At 37.6% G+C, this 20,019-nt stretch overlaps 1 protein-coding gene across 1 annotated transcript in view; it reads left to right on the top strand.

The window, feature by feature from the left end:
* LOC122794364 (protein eva-1 homolog C-like) overlaps positions 1-20,019 on the top strand; it is a 1,797,456-nt gene that overhangs the window by 824,018 nt on the left and 953,419 nt on the right. The window contains exon 3 of the mRNA XM_044062695.1: positions 5,397-5,520. Within this exon, the coding sequence (XP_043918630.1) occupies positions 5,397-5,520 (124 nt within the window). The remainder of the gene's footprint in view (positions 1-5,396; positions 5,521-20,019) is intronic.

Below are 20,019 nucleotides of genomic sequence, written 5' to 3'. Positions count from 1 at the left end.
GTCTGTGTCCGACATAAACACAGCATTTTACGGGCAAAGAATTCAGGACATCAGTCACTGTTGGAGTGACAAATGTGTCAGGTTCAAATGTCATATCCTCCATTACATTTATGTCCCTGCAAATATTTGATTGCCCCAACTAAGTTTACAATGGCAGTGTTTAAAAATCTGCCCATGGTTTTACAAATTTTTCCCATGCCATGTTTGACTTTCACTGGGATTTTTTAAGAAAACAGGTCAGAAATAAGTCTGAACAATATGACACCTAGGCAAAACTACATGATGGTATGATCATTCAGAACTGAAATCACTTCAGCAAAAAACATTTGCAGAACATAGAGTGACTTGGATTACACGTAGGACACATACATGAGCTGATTTAGTCTGCTACAAATGGGAATTACAATATTCCGTACTGAGTCTCAAATCTGGTTGTGATAATACGTAAGTACCGATGTTTCTTGTTAAAAAAGGCAGGAATTGAATAATTTATGTAATATTGCTTAGGTTATATGATATATAGCAATATATGTGAAGTATAATGTTCTTTATGTTAATATCATTTGGTAAGTTTTATATGAATGTAAATTGGCCTATGTCACAAGTGATAATTCAATAAAGCTGTTGGGGAAAAAAGAACTTAGGGTATTATAAGGGTGCATCAACTTCAGCTTCATTTTCGTAAGGCATTTTTCCAAAAATACCATGTACAAATAACACTCAGACCAATAATAGAGAATAAATAACAAGTGAAATCACATAAAAAGATTAGAACAGGCCATAGTAATCACTCTACCTCTTTATATGCAGTATTGAAGGCATAAGTTTTAAGAAATCCACAGAAGCCAGCCAATATTGTACACTTCTGAAACCACTGAAGTAGTAGGTTCCACAAGTAAGGAGCTTGATAAACAACATAATGTATGCCAGGTGTTTCAAGATGCACCTGTGGAACTACCAGCAGCCCCTGAGTGGCCAAGCATAGAACCCAAACAGAATTAGCTTTTTCAGGTAACGTAATGACAATTACACCAGCACCAGGACCTTATACATAATCCTAAGTAAAACTGACAGCCAGTGCAGACCACATAGAACCAGGATAATATGCTGGCAATGTGAAGCATCAGTCAGTAACCTGGCTGCAGAGTTCTGCACCTATTATAAGCTGTTAGGTTTAGTGTTGGGAAGGCCCAGGTAAAGGGCATTATAATAACCTGACCATGATGAGACCAAGGCATGAAAGATTACTAAAAGTGCTTTATCTTAGATATGTTTGTTTTGCAAATGGAAACATGAAGATTTTACAGCAGGAAGCCACTGGTCCCATAGTGTCAGCCTGTTATCTAAGAGAACACCAAGATTATGAAGATTTTCCACAAACTCAAGTTTGTTCCCTTCATAAAGAATATAATTTGTGAGTGAAGAGGGACATGAGTCTTTTACCATAGCATGAACTGACAAACTCCATTTTGGGGGTATTCATTTTCAATCAGTTACAAAAGAACTGTATGTGTACTGCTTCAGGATGCTCAGCAAAGGAGTACCCCCTCATCATTTCATCCTGTGGGAAGGCGCGATAAATCTGAATATTGGCTGCATAGTTGCAGTACGCTAAACCCCTCTTCCTAATAAGGTCTCCTAATGGGAGCGTATAAACTGTGAACAATAATGGGCCTAAGCCTCAACCCTGAGAAACTCCACAGTCGTAAGGATGTGGTGAAGATTTGTTCAGGCCTGAAAATACCCTTTGAAAGCAACCTTAGGGATATGATACAAACCAAACTAAGACCATAGAGGAGAGGCCGTATTAGTATTTTAAGTGTTCAGTCCAAAAGCCATGATCAGCAGTTCCAAGTGCTGCTAAGAGATTATTGACGACCAAAAAACTGGGTAAAAAGGATGATGTTGAGGAGGTAGTTTACCACCTGGATAAGGACAGGCAGTTATAGTACTGTGGTGAGTGTGAAATCCAGACTGAAAGGGTTCCATGCACTCCTTGTCTATAAAATGGATCTGAAGTTGCCTAAAAACAACCTTTTTGATAACATTCCCAAAAAAATGGAAGGTTAGAGATAAGGTAAAAATAATCAGTTAGTAGTATACCTAATCTAATGTAGGTTTCTTGAGTGTGAGTCAACAATGGCTTCTTTCAAGACCATAACTCTCAACTGTCCCTGATTTTGACCAGATTTTAGCTCTGTCCCTTTTAATCTGTCCTGAGACTGGTGACTTTTGTAGAAAAGCTGATGAATTACACTGAATAACTAATGGCAATAATTACAGTTATAGACTTCTTTTACTTCAGAAAATACATGTGACTTCACGTTCTCTTTTTCTGCACATGCCTCAAGTTAATAATAATAATATTTTAAAAGTGTTCCTGATTACTTCTAGATTTGTCTTTGATTCTGTTGAGATTTCTCCTTAATTGGTTGAGAGCTAAGCTCAAGGCTGACAGGAAAATCCCAAGTATTAAGGGTGTAACTAATATCTGATGAATCAACAGACCATGATATTGAGCTCAGGTAGAACAAAACATGTTAGATGTAGATCAAGCTGCAGACTGTTGATCACAAACTTATGACCATAGCAATGAACTCATCATAATCAGGAGCATTAACATTTTCCATGATATAACAATGCTGCAAGCTTGCATTACAATAAAACCCATGGAATATAGGGACATCAGGGTGGGTCTGATTGCAGCAACCTTGTTGAAGAAAAAGTTAGCAATAGGTTAATTTTCTAAAGTACACAGAGCAGTCCTGCTAGTTAGGCAGGCTGGGGTGTACAACCCTTTGAACATACGGGAGAGTGCAGTAGGATGCTGTATTGCCATAGAGATCTCTCTAGATAAATAATCTGCTTTTTTAGAGTGATCTTCACATGGTATGCAGAGTAGTGCAACACAAGATTGTGAACTCACAAACCTGCCACCACCACTGATGCTACAACCTGTGCCCTTTCCTACAAAGAAGGGGAAGATCATGGTCAAGCCACATCTCACATCTTTTGGTGCAAAATGCAGAACTATGACTTGGGACAAGATAATCCATGGTCAAAGAAAGAGAACTGTTATAGTCACTGACCAAAATATATAGGAAGTTAGCATTCTTAGAGGAACTGAGGGACTGTAGATGAAAAAAGCTTTTAAAGTACTAGTGGAGTGAATCAACTTCACTTCCTGAACTGGAGGATCTAAGAGTGGGAGTTCAAGACTAATGCAGACCAGAAAATGATCAGAGCATGAAACTAGCTCCGCAAAGCTCAAAGTGTGACCCGGTCTTTGAGTTGCAGAGGTAATAACTTCAAAAATCCCAACTCTTTCATAATTTAACTAAGTTACTGAGCAACAGCTACTGACTCATCCAGCTGTTGTCTAGTCCTGCATCACAGGCACAGATACTCTAGCTCAGGGATACAGATGTGTGTGATCACATGACTGTATAGCAGCACTGAAATAAGCATTGCACTGTTCCTGCTAGGCCAACAAGGAAAATGCAGTAGGCACAGGCATGAAGAAATCTAACCAGTTTACAACTGGCAGAAAATGAGGGATTGTGTCAATAACAGGAGAAGGACAAGGTGGCCACATGGATACATGGCTATAAATAAACAAAAATACTTCTAGATGGTAAACCATGTCAAACTGCATAGGTAAATGCATGTTTATATCCTTTTGATGTGAATATCATTGCCACACCCTGGATAACTCTAAGTCACAGGACTGAATGTTAGAGTTGTATGAGTTCTAATGTTAAGGTCTGAAACATGGAATTCCAGAATTGTATATACAAAATGAGCGACAATTATTCTTAACCCAAAATTATGGAGAACTGGGCTGAGAATAATGGAAGGGGGCAAAATTTCCACCATGGACATGTGGGGCCAAAACTACATACAGAGTGAATGGCTATCAAAAAGTTGTTTTCAGATAATGTTAGATCTATGTTTCAAAATTTGAATATCCATAGGTGTGTGTGTGTGTGTGTGTGTGTGTGTGTGTGTGTGTGTGTATATATATATATATATATATATATATATATATATATATATATATATATATATATAGTATTTTAATTTATAAAATGATCCAACACTGGCAAATACACTATTTTCCACCTCATCACAGAAGTTTGCCATCCTTTTTTACTAACTCAGTATAGTCATTAAAGCCTTCTCAGTCACTGGATCAGTCCACAAGAATGCTTAACCATCCTTAGTACCCATACCGAATTCTTCTATTTTGCATTGTCATAAAAATTTTCTCTAAAAAAACCTGTTTTGTCAAAGCTTCAGTACACCTCTTAACTCTCCCTTAGTAAAACTCTGTGGTCGTATTTACACACAGGTACTGGAATGCAGGTAATGATTATGTTATATTACTTCTTACAAATACATGTTGTTCTAAAACCTGGTTTCAGTAACAGCTCTTCTTGCAATCCAATATGGATGTGAAGACAAGCACTGTTGTTTTATTGATATATTTTTACTGTAAAGTAACTTCCTAAGTAATTTTCTTGTCTGTTGTCTTTTACAGAAAACCAAGTATTCTGTATGCTTTGATTTTGTCTCATTCTATGTTTGAAAGTCTGCATACCCAGCCTCTCTACCTACCCATTTAAAACATGTTAATAAAGAGTTTCATAGAGAAGTGATATTGGTTTGTGACCATTACCAGAAATTCAAGATAGCATCATCCTAGAATAGAGGGTAGGATTTTCAAATATAATCCTCCGTAATTGTATTGTACTGGTCAGGGAAGGTGAAGAGTTCTGGTTAAGCCTTTGAAATACCTCAACAAGTATGTAAGGCTCATAAAAAAAGAGTCAGTGAATACAAGAAGGTCACAGTAGGCTGGGCAGATCAGGGGATCATGAAATCAAAGTATTAATCGCATAGGTAACTGTGCTGCATGGAGCCTTATGCCAAAGGGTCTGGTCTGAAAATATCGACTGACAGTAATAACAGAATCATGTAATATAAACTTAATAAAACCTGTGGCAAAAGAAAGGGAAAGGTTTGGCATTACGCAGATCTGTACTGTTTAAAGTACTTTTTCATGTTTGGGTAGTGACAGTGTTCAGTTTCACCAGTGGAAATTAATGCCTGTGTAATGGATTGCAAATAACAATTTAGGAAATCATTTTGGAGTGAAAAATGAATAAACTAGAGGTGTGTATGGCTTCTCTATTCATAACTGTGCAACTTTCTAAAATGTCAGCTCTAAACCCAGTGGCACCACATGTATCTTACTTTTACATTCAGAATGGTTTGGTGCCCACAAATCACAGTAATATATTATTATGTAAAATCCAGAATACAGAAGCGATGTCTTGCTTTCACACTGGAATTGGAAATCAATTAGTTTCTTTTTTTCCCCTCTGTCTTTGTAGAAAATGCTGGATGAGTGCCAGGACCGGCGGAGCTGTCAACTGCTTGTCAACAGTCGACTCTTTGGGACAGACCCTTGCTCTGGGACCAGCAAATACCTCATTGTGTGGTATAAATGTAGGCCGAGTAAGTAGCTTTACTACCAGCTTATTTACTCAATAAGGATTTTGTTAATCCCTGCTAATCTTCTAGTGTTTACTTGTCATCTTTTACTGCACATTAGCCTGATTTTTCCCTTAGTAACTATTCCATCCGCTTCTCTCTGTCTTTCTCCTTTTCTGTCTTTCTGTCTCTTTCTCTCTGTCTTTTGTTTTATACCATTACATTATTCAGGATTGTTTGTGTAACAGAAATAATGTATTCAGAAAATACACGTTTATGTTCTTGATTTTTTTATCTTTCCTTTCTTGCGTATGTGGAAAGTGCTTTAGCAGAATGCTTATTTTCTGTTTTGTTTTACATATCTTTGCTGTATGACAGCATAGAGACAGTTAAACAATACCCTTCCTCAGGAAGATAAAGCCACAGATATAGTAGAGATAAAACATATGTTACTCAGGGTAGGAAAAAGACAGAAGAAATGGAGTTTGTTGTAAGACATTCTCCAAAACAGGGCATTTCATTATATAGTACTAGTCCATAACACTTTGCAACACAGAGGTAGTCACTGTGGTGTTTAGTGAGAAAGGAACCTGGAATGTAGAAGACCTCCCCTGTAAAGAAGGAAGGCATGTACTTAAATCAGTGAAGAACTACATTGTGGGAGCATATGTCTCATTCTTTATTTGCCTTTGATTACTGAGGAAGTCCAATTGTGCAAAACTTCTTTTCAGTGGAGCCCCAGGGAGATAACTCCACATTACATTCATTTCCACAGACAATTAACATGAGCTAGCAAAGCAAATATACCCTGGATATATAGAATTTAACAGGTGAGCACAATGCAATTTATAGCATGCTAAAGTCACACGCAGCTTCAGAACATTCTCCATTATGTTACAGTTTATGAAAAAGTCACACTTGAAATTTTAGTATACAGGGGTGATGAATATGCGCATATTTTCTGAACAGCTTGTCATGAAAGGAAATGCTGTCAGCCTAGCTAGCTGGAATTTTGTAAATAATTATATGTCATTTGTGAATATCAACATGATTCATATGCTTGTGTTACAAATGTATTAGAACTGTATGCTATGTGTATATCAAACTGCTGGTACAAAAGTATGTGTTGAAAAGGGTTGTAGAGTTGTTGTTTGCCTTTCGGCTTTTTCCTGGTAAGGGGTCGCCACAGTGGAACTGCGGTCCGCTAATGATTGGCAGTAGATTTTTTATGAAACACCGAGGTGCCAACTCGATGCCCAACCTTCAATGAAGGCACCCCCTTTTACACACGCATGTCTTTCGAATGCTACCCAACCGCGGGGTGGACATGCAGACTCCACACAGAAGGCACTCCCAAGGGTTGTAGAGTACTGAGCTTTAAATATGTATCCACAATATACCCTACTGGAACAAAACAGAAATGTACATACACTATTGTAACTGTTTAGATGACTATATTTTAAAAGAAGAAACTGGAATACAGAAGGCTAACCTGTAAAACATCACAAAAAATAGTTGGAATTAAATTATTTTATAGCCATGCCATAAAAAAGGATGTTATCTTTCAGTTTCAGTGCAGTAACAGACACACTGTGTAGAACTAGAGGTTCACTGTATTGTCTTGTGTTTTTATTGTTTTATGACTTCCAGGATCTGCCTTACATCTAAGAAAAGCCCTTATTTATGTATTTTCACAGGTAAATGCTAAATGCTACAAACTGCATCAATGGGGGTTTTACCTGGGATATTGTCAGATGACAAGAAGTGATGCCATCTTGCAAGCTATCCCAGCAGTAATATTTGAGACATTAAAAAGAGCTCTCTTAGAGAGACTGGATATTCTGTATTTTTCATTGACCTGACAACATCAGCTGGAAGACTCCTGCACCACATCTGCCTTGCTTGCTCTGTAAGTAAGTTACTAGGGTACATTAATTCTCTTAGATACAGTCAGGAATACAGCAAAGCTTAATTTAGAGATTTTTCTTTATGTATTTGAGACTGTCCTGCAATGTTGTTTTAAATATTTCCTGTGATTTTGAACTCTAATGGTATTGTGATAATATATACTGAGTATTTTCTTGTTCTTTTATTATTTATTATTAAATATATTTAAGCCTTTCATTGTGGCTGATATTTGTGAGACATATTTAAGTTCTGAGAGTACCTGCATATTTATTTGGTGACACTGTGGGCCACTTCTACTACCATTTGTATTGATAGAACATTATGCAGTAAGATTGGACATCCTTTGTTACAGGCCTTAAAGTAGCTGATAAGGATGTGGCTGGTGGCAGTTATAACTACCATATAGTCCGGGCAAAAGGGGGCATGGCTAGTAAACATGTGCCAGCCTTTCTCAGATGTGTGTGTGTGTGTGTGTGTGTGTGTGTGTGTGTGTGTGTGTGTGTGTGTGTGTGTGTGTGTGTGTGTGTGTGTGTGTGTGTGTGTGTGTGTGTGTGTGTGTGTGTGTGTGTGTGTGTGTGTGAGAGTGTGTGTGAGAGTGTGTGTGTGTGTGTGTGTGTGTGTGTGTGTGTGTGTGTGTGTGTGTGTGTGTGTGTGTGTGTGTGTGTGTGTGTGTGTGTGTGTGAGAGAGAGAGAGAGTGTGTGTGTGTGTGTGTGTGTGTGTGTGTGTGTGTGTGTGTGTGTGTGAAACAAACCTCAAAGAGTGTGTGTTATCTACTTGGCAGGGACACAAAGCACTCGTTGGACAGAGAGGGTGCTGGAGGTCTGGGCTTGTCCACTCAGCTGAAATCTCAACCCTATAGCTGTGCCAGTGGGAAGTCTTATTGGGGATCTGGAAAAAGAGGGAGAAACCAGCACTGGACTGACTGTGGTCTTTCTGTGCTCTCAAAGGAAATTGAACTTGATGCAGTGAGCTGCATCTGGAAATACTGTGTGTGTACCTGTCATCCCCCACTGGTGCTAGTGGTGAGGATTGAGGCTCCTTGATTACTGGGCCAGTGGTTGGGTGTCACACAGCTATTCACTTGACTCCTGTAAAGAGGAGTCAAAGTGTAAGGATTTTATGATACTTAGTTTGATTTCCTCTGCATATAGAGGGGACTTAATAATGGTGTTGGAAAAAGAGCAGGACTGTTTTGTATGATTTCATTGGGATATAGATTTATTAATATCAGAATAAGAAGGGGGCTTAGTAAAAGAATGTTGTACATGCGGGACCATTTCATTCACAGTTACATTTTCAATGAGATTTTAAATTATAGATGAGAAATTACTGATGTTTGTTTGAAGAGAGTTCTAGTTTTGACAATGTTCAGAGTATAGACAGTCACTACTATGATTTTTAGATTTTAGAGTAAGCACTAATTGTTTGTTCAATGAACACAGTTCTTTGTGGGATGAGTACCAGTTTAATAACTGGCTGGTGACAGGACATCTGTCAGAGCTATAGAGCATGTTGTGGGCGGTCTTAATGTGACTGTAACCTAGTAGGTTAGGTAGCTTCATCCAGTTAAGGGCATGGAGTGCAAGGCAGTCATGTGTTTGGTCAATGTGGTTACTGCACACTTTGTAATTTTATAAGATTGCTACAGATTGTCAAACTGAGAGGTCTGTAGCACAGTCAAAATTGTTAAAGCACGTAGGAGACTGGGAAGTAGATAAGTCCAAGTTATGGCCAAATGCGCTTGTCCTGATAGAAAGGGTTTAACTTTATAGCTTTTGAACTTCAGTGGAATGTGTTTATTGAATCTTAATCTACGGTCAATTTTTATGCCCCAATAGTCTTTTTTTTTTTTTTTTTAACTAGATCAGTTCTGATATTATTTGCTAATAATATTTTTATGTTACGGTAGTTTGATGGCTGTGTTGTACGTGAAAATACCTTTAGTTTAATTTTCTTTGTATCTACGAATTGTATAGATTGCCCTAGCCAGTTTTCAGTTTTTTGTACTGTGGAGTGATGATGTTGTGATGTTACAAAACCTTAGTCATGAGTTCTGAAGACTTTAGACCTTCCTCAGAATATCTTAAATATTAAAAGAAATGTGAAAAGGAAACAAAGTTTGACTTGCTATGATATAACTGTACTGCAGATGATAGCTGATAAGACTGGAGTATCAAAGATATGGGAGCCAGTCTTGGAAAGCTGTTAGATGGAGGCAAACTGTGGAAAATGTCATTATTTTTGGGTACCTCTTGCCCTTTTTCAAGTTAGTAAGCAACAAATTCCTATGGCTTATAATATCTTTAGCCAACAGACAGAAAACATAAGGGAATTTACTACAGACAATAGGAAATCCAGGTAGCACTCTTATATCCAGTGAATTCCCTTTCTTGGAACAGCATACCCACTGTGGCTTTGTGTATCTTTGTAAGGGCTTCTTTTTTACATTTAGCAGGTGTGTGTGTGTTGCTACCTTTTTACATTTTTTCTTGCCTCTTTCCTAACAATGGTCAGTCCCCTTGTTCCCATTCTTTGTTTTTCACCAGGGTGAGAGCTGGACTCAGCGTGGCTATCATCCAGGCAGTCATAAGAGACTTTCCATTGTTTGACCTCAATCCCTCTGTCTTGAGGTTTAGTTGTCTGCCCCCAAATGCAAGGGCTTGCTGTACTCCTCTCTGAGTGTGTGCATTCCTGCACATGCTGTATGAAGGCTACTACTAGAATGTGATAGGTACAGACTTATCCTCTTCATGCCATGCATCGCTGTCACTGGCCAGTGCAGGCATGGTAGTGAGCCAGACTTCCACTTGCCACAGCATGGGTAAACCAGATTCAGCCACTCACTCACCCACCCGTATCCTCTGTCATTAGCTTCTTCAGCTCCCAGTTTGGTAGGTAATTCCAGCTCATCTTTGTCACACTCAGGGTTTTATTCCTGTACCCCATGGGTTTGAGACTGTTACTTTGCTGCTTAAGCTGTAAGATTTATTTACTTATTTTTTTACCACCATTCCATATCCAGTTATAGAGTGATCATTATTGAGAGCTTACTGTGTTCTATCCTTACATGTTTCTAACAGTTTGAATCATCAATGGATGAAGCACATACAAAGTGCAACATATAACTCACTCAGAACTTGGTAGACAGTGACCTCTGCTAGTCAATTATTCAGCTTTGAAATGATGAGAACTGGAATATTAGCATATTTGCTAGTGAGTGACCACTAAATAACTGTTTTGGGTGGGAGTTTATTCTTCTGTTAAATCTTAAAAGATTACAAGGTTATAATTGCTTCTACATGTTGCTAGTGTCTCAGCAGACCAAAGTGAGCTTTGTTGTATTTTATGTGTTATACTTTGCAGGTTTGTGCAACTTGGAGAACAGGGAAAAGGGGAGTCTCATGTTTTTGAAACATTTCCCTTTTCTCCAACTTTGTGTAACATTGAAAATGGTGTACATAGAGATGGGGAGGGGGGGCACAGCCTCAGTATCAGGAGGTATAAGTGTGCAGCTATCTTACAAAAATGCTATTATTTTGTGCTGTTTTATAAAGAAGTTTGTTAAGATAATGGATTTGTTCACTTTGGATGTTACATTTACAATATTTTTAAATTAAAAAAAATACAAAACAAAGAAACTAGTGGTCTTAAAACTTCATTGATAAGCTCCGTCACAATAAATTCTAAAAATTATGAAACCCAGGTAGTGTTCCAAAGCAACAAGTCTTTATTTGTCACAGACAAGTGATCCTCAGTAACAAAAAATCAGAAATATTTAATAATGTTAAACACAGCAGCTTTTATGTACTTAAAACCTTATTTTGCATTTAGACTAGAGGAGCTATTTCTTTAGACACATGTTGGGCATATTATAATTTTGCAGTAAAGTGTTTTCAGATTGTGTTTTATTTAACAGTTTATTTTTGATGGATACCTAGGTGCACTGGTCAGTAATATATGCATTTTCTGTCATGACCTTGAAAAGTACATGGTGTAAATGCAATCTTACTTACAAGATACACATGTACTCTACATTTATTGTGAAATATGCACGAGAGAAGAAAACAGGCACAATTCAGCAGTAAAGTATAAAGAGTGGGGCATTAGGGTGATGCAGTGGTTAGCTTTGCTGCCCCACAGTATTTGTTCCTGGCTGAGGTCATTTGCAGAATTTCCATGCATTCCCTTTGTCCACATGGGGTTTTTATTGGAGTCTTTTTTTATATCCCAAAGATATGCAGTTACGTGAACTGACAGTGCTCCAAATTGCCCTTAGTTATGTGAGTAACATGTAAATGTTTGCACACATTCTGCTCTGGACTGGCATGCAGTCCAGTACTGGTTCTCTGCTTTGTACATATTCCTTGCTAGCATAGGCTCTGGCACCCTGAATTGTTTAAAATGGGTAAAAAAAGAATGGATGGCTGAATGTATAAATGAATGGCTAGGTGAATGGCTTAAAGATTTTGTATTTAAACAGATTTGTACTAATTGAAGTACATAACTTTTGAAGTGAAGAATCCTAAGTAAAGTAATGATGACATTTCTTTCCATTTGTAATTAGGTTTTTAGAACTATCGGTTTCATTGTATTTGATGTATGACTGAATCACCTAATGTAGTATGTGTGAGAAGAAGGCATTAAGCTGTTTCTATGTCAGTTCCTTCACTCTATTAACAGTAATACACATCTCTTTTACTCCACTGATATAAAACTATGCACAGTGCCATAATAATCCATGTAGTGAGTGCAAAGGAAGTACAAGTAAGTGCACAGATTACAGACTTGTTACCTATGTATGGCCTTTTGTAATTGGTATATACTGCACTGCAAACATTGCCAAGGACAACCACAAGGCATTCTTTAGCTATGTCTGTGATCTCAAAGACAATACACAATTGTTGATGGAGCCACCTATACTGAGCCAGAACATATAGCAAACCTATTTCCTGACAAATTCAGCTCTAACCGTACCTCTCCCTTATATTTTGCCCTGTCCATTATAACATTTTTGATTTTCTGGTAAATTGCTTGGGATTACAGTCAATAATCCCAGACATTAGAGTTTCACATGTCTTATTGTTGAGAAAATGAATGTTGATGCAAAATGTGTTCTTCTACTAACCTTTTAAGGTAATTGGAAAAATATTTTTTAAAAATTTTCTTGTTTTGGGGTTTTGTACCTCCCCCTCCCCATTATTTGGAAATTCAACTAATTTGTTCATTACTGAAGCTGTTATATAGTTGAGGGAAATGATGTTACGATAGTTGGATTCAAGGGGATGAGGCTTCATGCAGACATAAAGACTAGTGAATAATTGACTGTTCCAGTTCTGTGCCTTATAATTTGTTGACTCTATACTGCCTGTGTTAAGTAACTGCCTCACTATACAGTTGTAATATACATTAATTAAACTAAATCAAGACAAATTACATTTATATCTGTGTGATAATTACAGCTGTGTGTTGTTTAAGTCGAGTGGAGTGAGGGATGTTAGAGAGTTTGCGAGTAGTTTTGAAGGCATGTTAAACTAAGGATCATGTGAGTGAGAAGAACAGAGAGTGATGGTGCTCAGGTTAGGTGATATGGTTGGATGAGACAACATGACATTTGGCTGATGAGAAGAGGTGGGCCTTTAGTTGAACCATATATTTAGGGTAAGATGAGGTGCCTTTTATTTTGGGGAGACTACATTTCTTGAGCTTTGGACCTAGTATTGGGAAACAGTCATCTGTACAGTAAAGTTTAGTTTATTTTAGTGGGGGGTGTTACAGTATTGGGGTGGATTGGTTGTGGGATCTGAGGCAGTAAGACAATGGCTGTCTAATTAGTTCACGTGTTAGGGGAGAGAATGTCTGATTGACTAGGAATTAATTACTCATTATTGCATCTGATACAATGCTGACACAGAATTGTGTCTGACATATTGTTAGCTCATTGCCCTAGTACTGGTCGTGTTTTGTCTTTACAAATATTTTTATGTGACATATTTACTCTTGTTAGGCTTGAAGGCAGTTTTCAGTTCCATAACTTTACTGAACATGACATAAGCCCAGCTCTGACAATAGTATGAATAATACTGGTCAACCACAAAAGCATATTGGCATGACCTCTGTCTTTGATAAACTTGTGGACATGGATTTCATCAGTGAAAAAATGTCACTGTAACATCTTTTCACTCCGCCTATATTAGCTAAACTGTGGAATTCTGTCTCATTAAACTAGGGATACTCAGAATGCATGAGATCTCTTGCATTGTCTCTCTACATCCCAAAAAGACTTTATTGATTGTAACTGGTAGATTTTTTTATTGGCATATTTTAAGACGCTGTGGCATATTAAAGGGGTATGTCCTGCCTTTTATGTACAAAAGAGAAAGCCTACGCCAGTGTAGGATAGTTATAATCTGCAACCATCCCAACAGAAGAATGCAGATCTATTTTTTTTCCCTAAGTCCTTTGAGCTCCTGACTCAGAGTTGGGTCATGGCCCTGTCAAGTAATGTTAATGTCCAACTAAATAGTTACATTACACTTGCCCAGTTTAGCATATCGGTCTCTAATATAATCTCTGTTCTACTCAAAATGTATACAAGCTATAAAGAGAATAGCTTGTATATCAAATGATTCAAGTGCCACCAAACTCAGAGGTCAGGGTTTCTCTTCCTAGAAAATGCAGTGATTGATTTTTGGTAGGGGCTTGCTTCACTAATGCTGCATTTATCAGCCTTTCAGGAGTACATTAGTCTTTATTCTAGACAGTTTTATTAACAGTAGGAGAAATGTAGTCATTGTGCACTAAAGGGATTCAGTGGATGGCAGCTTTTTGAGGCATTGAGTAATAATGCGTATAATATATTTTTTCTTTGTTAAGCCATTTGCTTCTTATCTGAATTTTATGACAGAGTTTCCTGTGTCTGAAGGAGAAGCTCAGGAGTAACCCAGCAAATAAAATCCATTTGAAGAGGTTAAAAACAACAACTAGAAGATTTATTAATAAAAGGAAACTCTACAGAGTAGGAGACAGACCATTCTCTTTACATTTTAAGCTATTCCAGGCAATGACTTTCATACTAGAGCCATCCTTCATTGGGTAGTATCTGTGACCAAATAATCTAGAATATAGCAGGGACGCTATATAAGTAAAGCTTTATGTATTTTTTTCATTTATTTTTTGATGGGTGTTATACATCACGTTTACTCATATTGTTTTCAAAATATTGTTCAGATAATTTCAGATTTTACAGACAGCATCTTTTTCACATGCTGGTTGACTGAATTCTTCACAACTAAATGTTGATTCCATAAACTGCATTTAGCTTTGCCATTGTGGCAATTGTTTTGGCTGAAAAGTGTCTGAGAAAGAATATTTCACTTATGTAGTTAAATTAAAAGCCATTATTTCTTTGTTTTAACCTTCTTTCTCAGAATATTTCTCTTTCACGATGACAAGTATATCCCTTCATATTTCATGAACATCTGTCTTCCCTAACCCGAGCCATTTTATGTACAATGCTTCCTGTTCACCATTTGTTTCCTTCTTCTGTATAACACCACCCTGTAAAAACACATGATCCAACTCCTTTTGCTTGTTTATTTGTTGTGGTATGACGTTTTTTAGTGAGCTACAAAAATGATAAGCCATTCTTGAATGTACAGAACTATTTGTAACCGATCATGAGCAGACAGATGATCCGCTGTGGCGACCCCTAACCGGGAAAAAGCTGAAAGAAGACCATGTGGTTCTTTATCTAATCAACTTTTAATTATAGCTTTAAAGGTTGCCACTGTTAATATTTCCATGAAGTGCCTTATGCCTTTTTTTGTTTCTGATTATTTAAACAGCAATCCTAATTATATTTCTTCAAAACAGAAGCATACATATTAAGAGAACAGCTAGTTTCACAGAAGAAAAAGCCCAGAAAGAACTCCAAAAATGACATGCACAAGCAGCAGAACCTGATCTTCACCCAGGCCAGGATTCTTTGAGATTTGCTTGCAGAGTTTTCATGTCACTAATTAATATTTTAATAAATTAATGAAGTTGGTTATGGTTCCTTGTGGCTGGAAAAGGATGAAGGTATTTTTTCTCATAAGTATTAGTAAGCCACGGGCTGAACACTACTGATCTGCCAGTTTGACTTTAGTTTTGGGGAATGAAAAGTACATAATGTCAGAAAATCAGTGAGCACAGACCACAGTACAGCTAGAATATACATCGGGGAGATCATGATTCTAGAAGATATCCTTGACTTAATAACCAAAAATGAGTAGTGGGAATGGCCCCCTTAGAACTTAGCAAGGCATTTACCCATACAAATAGTTGCTATACTTTGCATAACTTCTGGTAGCGAATCCTAGGGCAACAGCCTGGGTAAGAGACTGCATGCAGTAGGACACAGAGGCTAATGCCAACATGGGATTGACTTAGATGTGGGGACAGTAATGTCTTGGGTAACAGGGGCATCAGTACTAGAAATGGTGTGATTAGTCCTTTTTGACATATTGATAAGTGACACTGAAGAGTATGGAGGGAAGAATTTTCCTTTTTTGATGACAACTAGACTTATGAACAAACACATAGGTGCAGAAGTGATGAAACAAAAGCAGTACTGAAGACCTGGTCTGGCATACTGAAGCTTGTGTCCAGTGCATAAAGTGCATGAATTAAAAATCTAGGAAAGAAATGCACAGCTCCCAGTAACCCTCTAACAGCAACAAAGAAGAAAGGAACCTGGGCATTCTCATATCAGATTACCCAAAAGTGCACAAAGTACTTGAAAAAGCAGCAATAAAAGCTGACTGTACATTTATTTATTCATTTATTTATTTAGGTATGGCTGTATGTATACATGCTTGTATGCATGTATTTTTATTTTATTCACCAGGAAAGTGAGCTGGTCCTTTATGGAACTTTGTTACTATGACTCAGGTCACACAACTAAGGCTAAATATAGTGCACACATATACATATTCAAAACACACACACACATTATATCTAGATCTAGATATATCTAGATCTAGTGATATAACAATATAAATGTGTGTTTGTGAGAAGTTTAGTGTATCAGGTCAACTAATATGTTTTTGTAAGGTGGGTGAAAGCAAAGCAGCAGGGCAAAGCTCATACAGACATGGTAAGAGCATACAAGACTCCATACAGTCATTAAATTACAAAAGAGAGCCCCTTCTCCAGCTTTGTTCACTCCCTCTCTGAGCTCAGGTCATATATGTTGTAAACATGTGGGCGGGTGGGTATGTGTAGGCAAATATGAGCATGCCCCACCCAGATTCCAGGCAATATATTAGCTTTTCAGAGTCAAATCTACATTCAGTTAACTTAACACTTTGCACTAAATTGATAGCTGAAGTATCTGCACTCAGCTGTCTAATGTACTGTCTTATCACCCCCCCCCCCCAGCTAAGACATAGAAAGTAGACTGAGCTTGTCAAGCAGAGAATGAAATCTGTGCCTGGCTAATGTTCCCTTGTGGTCTTCGCTATCTGAGCTTGTACGCGGATTGTGTATCGTATGTCTAGCCAGGACCCATTGCCCAGTGTTGCAGCTGTAGTTCCTGAATCTCCTCCATTGTGTATGAGGGTCGCACTTTAATGAGCTACCTTTTAATGGCTTTCTTAGGCCTCCAGTCATAATTCATGTCATAGCTGTCATAACACAAACTGCAGTAATATCTAGCTTTGTTACTGTTTTCCCTGTTTCTGTAACAGTCTTTATTTATCAGGTTAGGAGCAGACCTACCCTACCAAAGGATCACTGTAGTCTCATACTGGTACAGAACTACCCTTATTCTGATGTCATCTAGATCCCTGCATTTCTGGGGAGACCGTACTGTACAATGTGTCTGTTCAAACTCTCTTACCATTTCCTTCTTTCTTACATTTCATTTCCTTCTTTTCTTACATTTCATTTCCTTCTTTTCTTACATTTCATTTCCTTCTTTCTTACATTTCATTTCCTTCTTTTCTTACATTTCATTTCCTTCTTTTCTTACATTTCATTTCCTTCTTTCTTACATTTCATTTCCTTCTTTTCTTACATTTCATTTCCTTCTTTCTTACATTTCATTTCCTTGTTTTCTTACATTTCATTTCCTTGTTTTCTTACATTTCATTTCCTTCTTTTCTTACATTTCATTTCCTTCTTTCTTACATTTCATTTCCTTCTTTTCTTACATTTCATTTCCTTCTTTCTTACATTTCATTTCCTTCTTTTCTTACATTTCATTTCCTTCTTTCTTACATTTCATTTCCTTCTTCTTACATTTCATTTCCTTCTTTCTTACATTTCATTTCCTTCTTTTCTTACATTTCATTTCCTTCTTTCTTACATTTCATTTCCTTCTTTTCTTACATTTCATTTCCTTCTTTCTTACATTTCATTTCCTTATTTTCTTACATTTCATTTCCTTCTTTTCTTACATTTCATTTCCTTATTTCCCGGAGCATAAACATCAGAGTTAAATAGTTCAATGGCAGCATGCATAGACTTGACATTCTTTGTAAACAGAGTTATACACATAACATTGTATATGGTCAAACAATATGGGGTAGGTTTTAGTTATCTAGACAGATTGACAGAAGGTGTTACATTTTAGTCAATTCAGTCTCTAAACAGCTCCATTCTTTAGTAGGGGTTCTTCTTTAGAATCTTCAGATAACTGTTAACCCCAGGTTGTACCCCAAAGCAAAGATGTATCAGTCCTCTGGGAATTGCTCAGCAGATCGTCCTTTCCTGAAGTAGTATATAATGACATGACTGCCGACACACATCCTTCTCCCAGCCATACCGCTCCACTGCTATGATTTTGGCAGCGTCATGATTTTGGCCCTCAGATTTAGCCCTGATCCTTATAGATTTACAGTGCTCCTCATAATGCTGGGCCTGTTTATGGATATATATACTTTATTAAATATGTATAAGTCTACACAAAGATTTACTGCTGTTAACTATATTAGGGTCGGGCATATAAAGACCCTCTATTGTGAAATATGAAAAAGTTCTCCTCTTTCTGATTCTCTGCTATGATTTTTATAGGCCAGTGTTATGGTTCTTAATGCTCAGAGGCATGCTCCCAGACCAAGATGTTTCTGATACAATGTAATGCCTGTTTTAGCAAATCTGATATGGGGATAAAATAGCAGTTCCTTCTGAATATCTGCATCAACTTATGGAAAGTCATTAAGTCCATGTGTGGATTTTGCCTAAAGAAAGAATCCCTTCTGCGTTGGTAGCAGTACAAGCAAATCTGTCAACACCACAAACAGTAGAGTTCTTCTTTGTCATCAAACGTCTTCATACTATCTTTTTTTCTTTTTGTGGCTTTCTCATTACCATCCTGTACATGAGAAAGCTGATTAACAGTTTCCTCATTTTCTAGTTTCTGTTTTAAAAGTTTGGTTAATTCATCATTCCCCAGCTTAATGATATACTTTTGTAGTATGAGATGAGAATAAGATGACAGCATCTCTTCATAGTTTTTAATGTTACACATTTCCTGCAGGTTTGACTTTAGTAGACCAGCTCACTTCACCTCCGGACCTTATTCTAGATATAATTTTCTACACACATACAGTCTTCAGTCCCTGATACAAACACAAACACAAACGCACACACACGCACACACACACACACACACACACACACACACACACACACACACACACACACACACACACACACACACACATGCATGCACACACAAAACACATAAAAAGCCCACAGCTTGGGCCACTAATCCTAGTCATCCTCAGTATAAAGTTGTGGATAAATTTTACATTCATAATGCCACTCTTCAAGTCTGTGAGAATGCCTAACTCACACTTATGTTCCAGTTCGTACCCATGTCATATTTATTTCATGTCCCAAGAAGAATTTTGATCTAAGTCAATCATTTGGCTTTCCTTTACATGACTATACAGTTCTTGGGTCAGAGATGAGAACTGTGGGTCCCTGTGTCCATCATCTCTCTCCCTGCCATTCAGGCTGTTCTATTCATTCTGTATTACCAGGGCAAGTGTCAGTGCAGAGTGGTGGTTTTGATTTTTGTATGCCCTATATTCCCTTGCGTATACTCAGCATGCAGTAGGAGGTGCCGCCTCCTCCTAACTTCCCCAAGAGGTGTTACCAGCAAGGAGCCTGACCCTTCCATTTGCCACTGGTTACTGAAACCCTGCCCTTTATTATGGATGACAGATCTTTCCTAAAATGCTTGATCTCTTGTACCCATCATCTGTAGCTCTGTGTATTACATTTTGTGTCCTGGCTTCATAGTTATCACCTTTATTGCAGTTTTAATTACTGTCCATGCCGTTTTTCCTTTGCAGTGCTCATCTAGCATTGGAATAACTCCTGCTCCTGAGAATTTTTTTTCTGACATTTTTTTGTTTGACTTATAAATAAAATAACCTAAAAAACACAATCTACCAGGCGGAAACAAACTGGTAAAACGGCACGGACTGTTTATTGTTGTAAGCGCTTTCGGCTGCAGTGATATACAGCCTTCATCAAACCAAGTACAAAATCTATGACAGCCTGCAACACTTAAATAAACTAATTCATCCTAAAACTCATGACTTGATTACCCTATCAAAAAG

The sequence above is a fragment of the Protopterus annectens genome, chromosome 2.part1, assembly GCF_019279795.1.
Source record: "Protopterus annectens isolate FY-2018-M chromosome 2.part1, PAN1.0, whole genome shotgun sequence".
Classification (NCBI taxonomy): Eukaryota; Metazoa; Chordata; order Ceratodontiformes; family Protopteridae; genus Protopterus; species Protopterus annectens.
This window is presented reverse-complemented; position numbering and strand designations above follow the sequence as displayed.